We start from the raw sequence: 13,083 nt of genomic DNA on the forward strand, positions 1-13,083 counted from the left end.
GATCCGCCTAACTGCTTAGGTTTGCCTCTCTTAGAATTATGAATTATTTCATAACATCAGTGAAACTGAGAAAATATTATACGCCTACCTCTCCGCTTGTAACCTGCAGCACGAAAATCATGAGTAGATGCTCTTGGCTGCAGATTCATAATGGTAATGCCATCTTCGTTTTTGATGGCGTTCTAAAATGAAGACACAGCACATTCATACAAAGCTAATCAGACGGAATTATACTCATATGAAAAAGGATCGATTATTTTGAATCACCTTTTATTATAATATTTCCAAACATAATTTTAATATACCTTTGTACATGATATTATTCTTCAAGTGTAGAAAAGAGAAAAAAAGTTGTTTTTACATAATTTATTCAAGTTTATGACAGTTTAAACTGAAAACAGCACTTCGTTAAATATCTATTTTTGAACTTGTATCTAAACATAAGGCTTTAATTTAAACCAATTAAAAAATAAAACTAGGAATCAAAATACAATTCCACATCCGAGAATTTAAAATTACAAATCTAACACCTCAAAATAGATCTTAAGTTGAATGAACAAAAATATCTATTTCCTAAACTAAATTTTTACTGTTAAATAAAATTAAAGCTCAAACAAATTTTAATTAATTTTGTCTGTAACAAAATAAATAAGAAAATATCAAAAGCTTCAAAAGTACACTACCATTTTTAAAAGTTCGCTGTTTGATTAACCTTAAGGTAAGACATATGTTGTAGCGGATTTCAATGATTTTTAATTAGATAATAGCACACACTAAAACCACAGGCAAAAATTTTAAAATGTACGTATTATATAGTGCTTGAAACATTTATTACACTGATTTGTAAACTAGCACTGGCTGCATAATAGATTGCTTTCTAAATGATTCACTTTGTAAACTGAGCACACACTTTATATATGTAGTTGAGCAATATTATCAAAATATTAGACATATTTTATTACAGCAAGCAAAGACAAAATAGAATGAACATAACTGACCAAGAACCAGTGTGTTTTCAAGCGAAATTGTAAAGTTTCTCACCTATTTTATTCTAAATTACCTTTCTCTGGCTTATATTTTTAATTTTTGGAAAGGAAAGGGAAGAAATTAGTTCCATGGTTATCAGAAACAATTGTAAGTCACGAAACATGGTAATTTAACAAGAAACAAATGTAACTGCAAGAAAAAAAAAAGTAGCTACTTAATTTTATATGCAAAACTTTATTTGACTTTTTGCCAAATGAAATTTTAAAAGACAATCTAGTAATCAGTTGGCAATAAATATACGAACATTAACAAGTTTGAATCTCCGTTCTGTAGACTGATTTCTCATGGAACCTGTTTCAACGAAACTTTAAAAACTTAAATCCTTAAAACTGCGCGGCAGTGATTCAAATACTAATATTCAGCATTGGTTGGTGATACATGTTAGTTCAGCATTGTTAGTTCTCCTTAACTATTCTTCAAATTCATGCACATCTTCTGTTATTAATCAAAACTTCTTCCTACCCGTTTATTGATTTTTACAACTAAAAGTCGATCAGAAGTTGTTTAAAGCTGCTGTTGCCAAGAGGCTACAGAAAATAACTTTTTAATTCCAGATGCGTCTTTTCTATGTCCTTGTGGCTGGGCTCGCCTGAAGGTTACTCAATGAAATGGTAATTACCGTAGTTTTTCTAATAAAAATATTAAAAAGATTTATTGATCTGTTTGTAGGAAATGGAAGCTGTGTGGAAGTTTTCTGTAATATCAGAATATTACGAATGTGTAAAGAACATTTGAACAGATTACTTAAATGATACTTATACTAGCAACAAGGAGTCTTCTGTAGGAAAAATGCAAGGATATGTAAAAAAACTGTTGATAGCCAATTTCTAATTTAGATTCAGCTTTCGGAATCACTAATATTTAAAGAAGTTCATTTTAAAGAGATGGATTTATTACTTTTCGGAGAGTAATGTTTTCCATTAGTAGCTGTTTTCTGTCAAATCAAATAAACAGCTTACTATGAGCTATCTTTGAGTGTGAATTGATGATGGTAAATAATACCACTGAACCGCTGATAGCATTAAGGTTTGATTCACTGCAAACGTGCTTGCTCCAAAAGGGTTTCGTAGTGTTCCGCATGTATAGCATTAAAACAAGCCAGTTTTTATTAGGAAATCTACGATTTAGATTTTCTATTCTTCTTTCCTTTAACTCGGGTAGCGCTTGAGTGAGTAGCTTTTATTAACCAGATTTTATTTATCGTTCTACTTCTTCAGATTTGGTATATCACCGTAATGAAATCAATTGTTACCACAGAATTTTTCTTTTACACTACATAAGTATAAAGTTTATTTATAAAACTGGGGGGAAGAGGATCACTTCTGGCTTCAGAGTAAGCAAAGCTTTTCGAACATCAGAACAGCCCTTTAAAATAGTTTTGCCGGGACAATAGGTCAGTTTAAGGAATTCAGTTAATTTTGTTAGTAAGAGGAGGAGGGAACTAGAAGTTAAAAAATTTCCTGAAAGAATTCAGAAGGTTAAATGTTTAAACTTGTTAATTAATCGTTTATCAAAAGAAAAAAGAGTTCGATCAAAAATTTATACTACTACTATTGTTTTCTGCAAATTTTAATTAAAATTTTGAAGATATCGGATGTTTTCACAATATGGATTCAAAATAAATAGCAAAAAAAAAAAAACTGACTTCATTGAAACAAATTGTTTTGAAACCATTTCCATTTGTATAAAAGAAGGAAATGAATTATTACATAAAATCTGAAACGAAATAACTTAAACATTTTTTATTTTAAAATAGTAACATTTCCTAGAAAATATTATTATAACTAAATTGTTTCCACATGTCTCTCAAAGAAAACTTTATTCCATGAAATATTTTTATTCATTACAATCTTCTAGTTCCTGGTATGTATGACAGAGTAAAAAGAAAATTTTAATTATAGCTATAAAAAATATAAAACATATACAAATTCTGTTTGAAAATATGAGAATTTTACAAACTTTATGAAGATATGAGTTAAAACTCATTTTGTAAAGAATTCTGTCGGTGGAGAGCAGTGCAGGATTTACGTATAAGCTTCACAAGCTATAGCTTAGGGCCCCTCAAAAAATCCTCTTAGGTATCCCAAAATCATATTTGCCACTGACATATAATATCTGGACTTATAAAAGGCTCCATATCCCAAATAGCTTAGGGCCTTATAAAGTCTAAATCCGGCCCTGGTGGAGAGAACACAACGGTTTCTTATCCGGGGAGTCGTAATTCTGCTTTTAGATGCTTATATTTTCTTGTTGCTGTTTTATTCCTAGGAATTAAAACATTTCCCTGCACTATATTTTGATATAAAGAAAGCAGCATAACCCTTGAAGAAGGATGTGGTATATTATGACAGTTTCTTATTTGTGATAATGAAACAAAATATTAATAAAATGACCAATTCGAAAAACATTTTGCACAATTTAATACTGGAGAAATGAAGTTCAATGCAATAATCAATATTTGATCCAATTTCTACAGTATTCACAGCCATAAGAGTAATTATTAATTGTAATTTCACTTTGCAATTTCGTTGGAGTCTAACTTTATTTGTCAGCTACATATATATATATATATATATATATATATATATATATATATTTTTTTTTTTTTTGATTATTTGTTCTAACTATTAAGTTGAACTTAATTTATTTACTATGATCCGACTCCATAGCGTAACCAAAAAGAAGTAATATATAGTGAAGCATAAGTTCTCTGAAGCTGAACAGAGGCCTACCAGCGGCTAAGCGGTAAAATCGCTGAACACTGGTAGTTCCGACCTCAGTTAGATTCCAGGCGAACGGGCAGGGGTCATAGACATTTTCGCGGTTTCCCCATGTGGTAATCTGTATACCAGCCAGTTTCCCTTAGAAAGTTCTCCAAGAAAGCATCTCTTCCTACAGGCAGATAGCCCAAGTGTGCTTTGCCATAATCTACCAAACCAACTGAAGCTTAACAGTTAACTATTTAATATGAAGTTCTGCTTGTGCAATACGGCTGTTTGCATTTTAATAACACTTAAGATACGTTACTTATCTTCTAATTTGATAAGAAAGTTTGAATATAAGAAGTATACTAATAGTAAGTCTCTAGGCAAAAGGGCGGAAATATTACAATGCAACACCTTTGACAAGGCGAAGAGAGAAGAATTAAAAGAAACTGCAAGCAAATACTTTGTTATTGATGTTTGTTATTGATGGACATACAAATACGAATATTAATTATGTAACATAGACAAAACGAGAGAAAGATATCTTTAGATAAATAATAGTAAGAAAATGATTACTATATATAAGCATTAAGTTTTAATTTTTCTACATTTTATGGTTTTATACAGAGAATTTGTTACAATACTTTGAGAGTACAACATAGAGGAAACTTCTCACTTTGATCTGTCTCCAGTTAAATTACACTAATTTTCTCTGTCCTTGATATTTTCTGGCCCACCAGCGGCCGAGCGGTAACGTCTCTGAACACTGGTAGTTCGGTCCGAGGTTCGAATCCCGCGAACGGGCTGGCTGCATGGGCGTTTTCGTGGTTTTCCCCATGTGTAACGTGTATACGAGCCAGTTTCCCTGAAAAAGTCTTCCACGAAGGCATCCCTCCCTTAAAGACAGATAGCCCTCGATTGCTTTGCCGTAATTTAATAAAACCAAACCAAACACCAAACCTTGATTCCTTCTAAAATCTTTGTCGTCTCTAGGTAATAAAAGTTCCCGATTTTAAACTGGGATAAAATTTTACTTCTACAATGTAGTTCGAATATGGATACCAATGTGTAATGGGTGGAGTGGATACATAAGACAAACTAGCATTTATGTATATATATAGAATAGTTGTATAAATTTTTTAATCGCATAAATTCCTATTTATTCCTTCCGTTAGAATGCACATTCGGTTTCCTGAACTCCAGCATCTGTTCTTGGGATTCTCGTTAAATTTCGAAGAAAATCTGTGGGAAATACCGGGAATTAAAAATTTGCAAATATGAAAAAAAAAAAAAAATCCAATCGTAGCACAGCCCCTTGAATTACCTTTTCGAAACTGTTAAGTAATATTTATTAGACGAGCGCAAACTGAAAGAAAACGCTGCAATAATGATCAGCTGTCGAATAATATGTAACACGAATAATTCTTAGATTATGAGCATAATTAGACTATCTAACATGTTTGTTTATATCTGACACAAAGATATTCGTTTCAGACTGATTAATTTCATTTCTCGATGTTTTTAATCGGCATATTTCAGAATTATGAAATGTTTATATCTTTATGAGACAGTGTTCAGTAAGCAAAAAATTAACATATTAGTCTTCAAGTCATCATTCGCACTGAAAACAATGGCGTCAATTCACTAGTTTTAAAAAAAGCGAAACGCTGAAAGCACTAGGAAGCGTTGCATGTACTTAAACATGCATTTCAAGAATATTTCAAAATTAAGGCAAAATGTTTTAAAATTGCCTTTTAAATCATCTTAAATATATTGCGGAAAGTAAAGATATGAATCTTTAACAGTCATCTTATCCTAGAACTGCGTTTTTTATATCGATTTTCTTGTTTAATTGAAAATATCTTGCATAGCTCGGAGCCTGAATCATTTCTCCGTGAAAATACTGTGAATGTATTTTATTTTGAAATATTTATCATTTCTTTGACAATCTCGTTTTTTATTTGAAATTTTCCCGAGGAAGTGTAATTGCATTTATCGTCAATATAAAAACGGCTATTCCAATCAAGCACAATTATAGTTAATACATCGATTTAGTTTACTTTTTTATTATGTATATTTATTTAAGAAAATTAAAGAACAGAAATAATTTTGAAAACAATTATTAAATAGTTAAGAAGTGAATAGTAAAATTTACACATAATCTTTCTTGAAATCTGAATATTATACCGCTTCTTGGATTTTGAATATTATATTTGAATATTGTTTTCTTCAGCCGGGTACAGTTCTTCTCTATTGTACATTGATTTATTATTGCATGTGTTTATGAATAGTTAAATAGTTTTCGTTTAATGATATAAAACTTTACCAGTAGCGAAAAAATACGTTTTTCATCTATTGAATGAGCCTGAATCTATTGAATGGTAAAGTCGTTGACCAGTAATACGACCTGAATTCAGTTCCAAGCAAATGGGCGGCTTTCATGGCCGTTTTTGTGGTTTTTCTCCATGTGCAACGGGTATACGATCCATTTTCCCTTAAAATGTCCTCCAAGAAGACATCAATCACCTCAGGCAGATACTAGATCTAGCGAGATTTTCTAAGTTTCTTTCAAATCAAGGCCCACCGGCAGCCTAGCGGTAAAATTGCTGAACACTGGTAGTTCCGACCTGTGCTCGATTCCAGGCGAACGGGCTGGCTGCATGCACACTTTTGTTGTTTTCCTCGTGTGTAACGTGTATACGAGCCAGTTTCCCTTGGAAAGTCCTCCACGAAGGCATCACTCCCTTTAGGCAGATAGCGCTTGCATGCTTTGCCATAGTCCATCAAACCAAACCCTTTTAAAACAAGTGCCAAATAGCGTTCGTTAGCAAGACACGTTATTTCTCAGTGAAACGCTCTACATCTTCTTGACACATTTACTGTTTTATTACATCTTTTATACTATTTATCTTGCGTTATTTTCGGAAAATTTATTTAAATATATTTAATTTGAATATGTTAGGCGGTGATTTCATTTCACGGTGATTTGAATTCCTGTTATTCTTTATCAGCACATTTCAGAATTATGAAGCGTATGATTATATCGTTATTGCCAACTTCATATTCTCCTTTTTTAACTTAAACGTTGGTTGAAAAATAGTTGACACAGATCGGTCGTCACAACTAAATTTGTACTGTCAACCTGACTGACAGCTTTTTAGTTTAGCTTAAAACATTTCTCATGTAGTTTATCACTTAAACCTGAATTATTCGTCAGATACTTAAAAACACATTATTTTCATATTAGTACTTTTCAAACGTTTATTTCCTTCTTTTCTTTCTTACCGTAGTTTCTTGCTTTTCAAAAATTTCAGATGTCATTTAAGCATATCTTTGCGTATAAAACTGGCCGAAAGTTCGAATTCCAACTACGTCAAAGAGGAAGTCAAGCTGTACATTATCCCGTTTCGTTTTTCAAAACCAATTTTAAACCTGTTAAATAAGTAGCGATTGATTATTATTATTTTAATAGTTTTTGTTGTTGTCTTGTCCATATTACATGGAACAATGGTAGCCAGAACCTACTCCGAAGACAGGTTGGACTTCTATTTTCCACCCCCAATTTTGAGGGAGAGCGCTCCGGAGGGAATCCGGGGGTCTCCCATCACTCCCCTCTCCCACCAATCCACACTAGAGGACTTGCGGCCTAACGCATACTTATAGTCCCACCATGCCGCACCAACAGTTGTACATTTACAAACATCCATGTCTTACCCGGGATTCAAACCCGGGCCCTTCGGTACTGTAGTAGGCTTCCCTAGCCACTATATCGTCTGGGCGACGATAGTATTTATATTAACTCATTAATAAACTATTAATAAATAATTAAAATTAAACTTTAACTAATAACATTATAAAACTGAACACAGACTGAACACTGCTTTTAAGAATTTCGTTAAGGGACTTTGTGAATTCATTGGAAGTTATTTATGTAATTAATGTTCATGAATAAAGAAAAAAGGGTTATTTATGCAAGCTTTAAAAAAACTGATATATTTCTTTCAATAAATGTATTAAATATTGATTTAATGCAGGTTTTTTTCGCATTTTATATTCCTTTTTAAGTAATAAAGTAAAAATATACGGTTATTTGCTTCTGTCACTGTTGAATGAAAATTTATTCGTAATACTCCAGAAAAGTATCCTCATACTTGAAAGGTTCTTCAGACTTTATTCTTGTGGAATCCTTGATATAATCATGTATCAGCGGCCTTGATCGGTATGTTGACTATTGGTGCCAAATGCCAGGTACAAGTTAAAGTATGGGGGACACTAAGCGATGTACCACAGGTTAACTGGTTGTGACATTCTATTCTAACTATATCTTAAAATTGCTGCAAGCTTTATAACAGCTCTCAAATAAAAGGCTGAGTTCCACCGAGGAGATGAGCATTTGAAGTTTCCAAAGGATCTAAGGGTATACCTGTTATGGTACATCGTGCAATCCCACTGCACACCCCGCATCCAGCATTTGCTAGAAAATAATGATTTAGAATGTAATGAGATTACAATACAATTTCAATACAATCTGAAATTCTCAAATTAAATTAAGAACATATGTTTTCATGTAACAAAATAACGGATAATCATGAGAGAAGTATGATTTGATGTAATTAAAATAGCAAATAAACAGTCGATAAATGCGATAAGTACTGGGAATACAATTTTATAATGAAACTGTATTAATAATAATCACTAAGTGTCCACGAAGTCAAATCATTCGAGAATATCATCAAAAAAACAATGTGAGTTAAGAATCCGCCAACTCAGGGACTTGGTAATGCAGAAAATAATTTTCACAGAAAACCAACAGTTAAAAAAAAAAGTATTTAAAATGCTATGCTAGAGTAGATAATTAGTTTATAAAGTTCAAAAGTGGAATCTTTTTTACCATATTCGCAATTCATTAAACTTATTCAGCAGGAGGAATTTATACTTGACAAAGGAAGAGAATAATTGCATAATATTTTGAAACTTAGGATGCTGATGTTTATCTTTAATTAGAAATCTCTGGAATGCCAGGAAATCTATTTATGGAGACTTTATTATTATCATTAGTTAAGATTCATGACGAAACAAGTTCGAAATTAAGCAACTTTATTAAATGAGAGCTCTCTTTCTAAAATAAACTAGAAAAAAGTCTAATGGAATAAATATAAGAGAATTTTTTGAATTAACAGAAAACACTAGTGTTAGGAAGTGCATTAGATGCAGACAGAGTAAAGAATTGCTAATCTAGTTAATGATAGATGCTTCTAACCCCTGCAATTATTCTACTCAAAGATATTAGTTTAACGATCTTAATATGTAAAACAAAAAAGAGTAAAATATCCATTATATTATCGATTTAGTCTCATCTCCCTTTCACTACTACATCAATAATTATTGAATTCCGATGACTTCGATAGTTTTGCAACGGCTGTCGAATAGTACTACGAAGCTTTTCCGCCTGTCTTGGCAGATAGCCGCAAAATCTTCGTGGCACGATTCATGTAGTAAAATTTCTCAAAAAAAAAAAAAAAAAAAAAAATCGAATTTCTGGAAGCGATTTTTGAATTTATTTTGTTAGTGGGAACTTTTGAGTGGTTGTTGCTGAAAATAAAGTCCAAAATACTATACTGGCAATGTATGAACATATGAAATGTGCCATTTATAAAAATATATGCAGTTAACACAGAGCGTAACAAATGATTGGACGATGATTAAAAATTTAAATTCGGTGCTAAATGTTGTTAACCAGGAAAAAGAGAAAATGTAAACAACATGTATTATACTGTCCCCTCCCTCTCAAATATTATTCATAAAAAAAATCAGGCTTCAGTGATTGAGAAAGGAAGCAACATAGATGACATCTTATTTTGATATAAAATTTTTAGTTATTTATGATGAACTTATCCTCTTATATAATTTCGTGAATTAGGAACGGTAAACAACATTTTGCTACTTTTCATTTTTTATATAATTATTGTATTTTTCCTTTTTCGCAGAGCGCAAAACTAAGAAGGGGTTGGTTGACGTCATTGCTTCCGAAACAAGGTGTGTCTGGAACAAGAAAGTTGAAAACACTGAAATCGAAAAATTCAAGGCTGTCATCAACAAGAAGTACCAGACAAAACTACGTAAGTCTGCATTAAATATCTTTGTCTCGGAATACCGTTTTCAAGTGCATGTTAGTTCCGCTACCATTTAAATTTTTTATTGTCGTCGCAATTTAACTATTTTTCAAGCGTGAGGAACACCGCTATTGCAAAATGTTTACATGTAATGTAAAAAAGAAGCAATTTTTTTTCTTTTACCGGAAACCTCATGAAGATTCTTAGAAACTGAAAACTCTTAATTGTTTATGGCTTAATCCTCTTGATGAGATGAGTCTTATATAAATGGTTGTTGTCTTATGGAAGTAAAGTGTGCTTTCGTATTTACTTTAAAATGAATTTCGTCTAACATAATGTCATAGGAAACTAATATTTTCCTGAAATTAGTTAAATAACGTGAAACTCTTACACAATGTGTTTACTTCGCATGAAATGTGCCAGTGTTTCTAGATTAAACATTATCTATAAACTTTTTTATGGTTTACGTTATGTGAAAATTTAAATGTGAAAATTACTTAACACAATTTTAATATCAATTTTATTCCAACTAATACTTTCCCATACTGTAGGCCAATAGTGAATCTAGACATTTCCTAAGATACATTTCTGTGGTGGCCAACTGGCGGTATTCGAGGTCATTTTCGGAAGTCTACAACCAATTTCATAAAACTTGTTATTTTTTGCTATTGATTACTAATTTTCTGAAGCTTGTATATTTGCGTACTAAATTTGCTTCATAACCCAAAGAAGTACGGTATATCAAAGAAAGATACTATACAATTGCAGCCCACCAGCGGCCGAGCGCTAAAGTCGCTGAACAATGGTAGTTCGTTCCGAGGTTCGAATCCCGCGAACGAACTGGCTGCATGAGTGTTTTCCCCATGTGTAACGTGTATACGAGCCAGTTTTCCTTAGAAAGTACTCCACGAAGGCATCCCTCCCCTTAGGCAGATAGCTCTAGTCTGCTTTGCCATAATTACACCACCACCACACCACCTATACAATTGCAACTATATGACTACAAAGTAAATGCTCTTACAGTAAAATGAAAGGGTATTTATGTTTGAAAAATGTGCTTACAAGTAAACTAGCCCGATTGGGTAATTTTAGTATTTGAATTGCAAGCACTTTGAAAGTACATAAATATGTGACGGTATGAATTTACTGCATAGGAATTGAGTGTTTGATGACCATCTTCGGAACCTTTCGAAAATATGCACACCGTTGGAAATTCTTTCTGGGGCAATTTCTTGCTTCGCGTGAAGGCCTACGGTATTCTCATTGATTTGTATTTCATTCTGCAGACAGAAATTATTCACCGAAAAACATGCATTGAAAATGATATTTTATGCATGCATTTTAACTTTTGATGCATGATTTTGAAAGTGATTAGAAATAATTGTCTGTATGTTTTCAGAACTTGTTCTTGAGTCTGTCTGAATAAAACCTACTGTGCAAATCTTGTCTCTTGCTTACTGTTCTTCGTCAATCTTGCTACTCTTCGCCAAAATATCATAAACTTTTATTTTTTCCCCGTCTGCCCAGTCGTATTAATGGTTCTCAAGATTTAAGATGCTAAAATCTATCAACTCTGCCAAATCAATCGCAGTTCCGTTTTCCTTTTAACAGAGTCTCAACTGGACTTCGTCAGAAATATTTCTTTTATACGTCTTTCTTCCAACGTTCAATCCATATATAACCATATCAGTCTTCGTCTTTAACATACTTGACAATGCGTGATTCTTTATATAGTTAAACTTCCTTTGCCATATCTCCTTTATATCATCAAATATGTTTCCTCAAGTCTTTAAAAAAGTTCCTTATCTAGCCGGCTTTGCTTGTATACGGCCCTTCGGTGGGTGAGTGATAAAACCGTTGAACCCTGGTTCTTCGACCGGGCTCGGCTCTCTTAGCAAACGAGCTGATTGCAGGAGAGTTTTCGTAGTTTAAATACGTGCAACGAGCTTACTCTTAGAAAGCCCTCCACGAAAACCTCTCTTTCCTTAGGTTTTACGCACTCGCGTGCTTTACAGGCTTAACAGGGATTATTTAATCTAAGTAATCTGATTCAGAATATTTTGCAGTTTGAAAGGCATGTTAATGACCAGGCCTAATTTTTAAAAGAAATAAATTGATAAAAATAAAACTATTAATTTAAGAAAAGCAGCACCGATTTGTTTTGTTAAATCGCCTTTTATATAGTTTTTCAAATAAAAACGGTACGAACTAAATTTAAGATCAAACAAATAATATAAACGATATTTTGAGCAAACATTTTGATAATTCATGGCATTAAATTTAGAGATTTAAATGTAGAACAAGTTAACCAGAACTTGAATTATGATACAGGTTAATGAGATACATATGATCGTATAAAGCAACAAGTTGAATTAAGTTAGTTTATAATTACATATTGCTGTAAATTTTCAAATGTACTCTCTACGTTTGTGACAGTTCATATGAGGACTGCCCATTATAAGAAAAGGTATAATATATATATGCAAGGAGGAAGTTCGCGGGCAAAGATAATAAATTTTGCTGGCCTTGGCCTTGAAGAACCCATTCTCTTGACCTAAATGGACCTGTTGTTGGCTACTTCTGCTTTAAAGCATTGATAAGCATACATCTAGCTTTCATTATGAATAGCGTTTTAGTTATTTTGCTTGAATCCGGTTTCAGGGATTTATACAATCCCAAAAATAGCTGTAATATTTTTCTCTAAACTGTATGATCCTGTACCACATTTAATATTAAATTTTAGAAACCTCAATAAAACAAATTATCGGCGTTTTCAAAATAATTATTTGCTTTATTAGACTTAATTCGGTAATAGGATTAAAAATCTCCTATGGTATGACATTTTAAAAAATTTTCTTAAAATATGATTTGGAGTTTGAAAGCCTGAAAGCAGTAATTTTTTCTGACATTTTATGTTTATTTTGTTTTATATTTTGTGAAACTGATTTTGAAAAAAATTAGAATTTTCTGTTTAGGAATTATAATGTCATTTTATTGAATTTGCACGTAAGTAATCAAGATATTAAATACTGGAATTCTACCACTTTAGAATTAATGAGAAATTTAAATATTCTGTTGTAAATTAATAATTTTTTTAAATGATATCTAATTAAATAAAAAGAGTTTTTTTGAACACTGAAAATAATTTACGCATAACTACGTTACTAAAATTATGGAAATGAAACTATTTTGAAATAACGACTGATATATTTGTAACT

General features: G+C 32.0%; 1 protein-coding gene across 1 annotated transcript in view; it reads left to right on the top strand.

The window, feature by feature from the left end:
• The window catches only part of LOC118194267 (acetoacetyl-CoA synthetase-like), a 94,441-nt gene that overhangs the window by 16,274 nt on the left and 65,084 nt on the right, over positions 1 to 13,083 (top strand). Inside the window, exon 2 of the mRNA XM_035365490.2 lies at positions 9,740 to 9,871. Within this exon, the coding sequence (XP_035221381.1) occupies positions 9,740 to 9,871 (132 nt within the window). The remainder of the gene's footprint in view (positions 1 to 9,739; positions 9,872 to 13,083) is intronic.

Source organism: Stegodyphus dumicola, chromosome 1 (assembly GCF_044657685.1).
Source record: "Stegodyphus dumicola isolate Sdum_Otavi_A_Nest chromosome 1, ASM4465768v1".
Classification (NCBI taxonomy): domain Eukaryota; kingdom Metazoa; phylum Arthropoda; class Arachnida; order Araneae; family Eresidae; genus Stegodyphus; species Stegodyphus dumicola.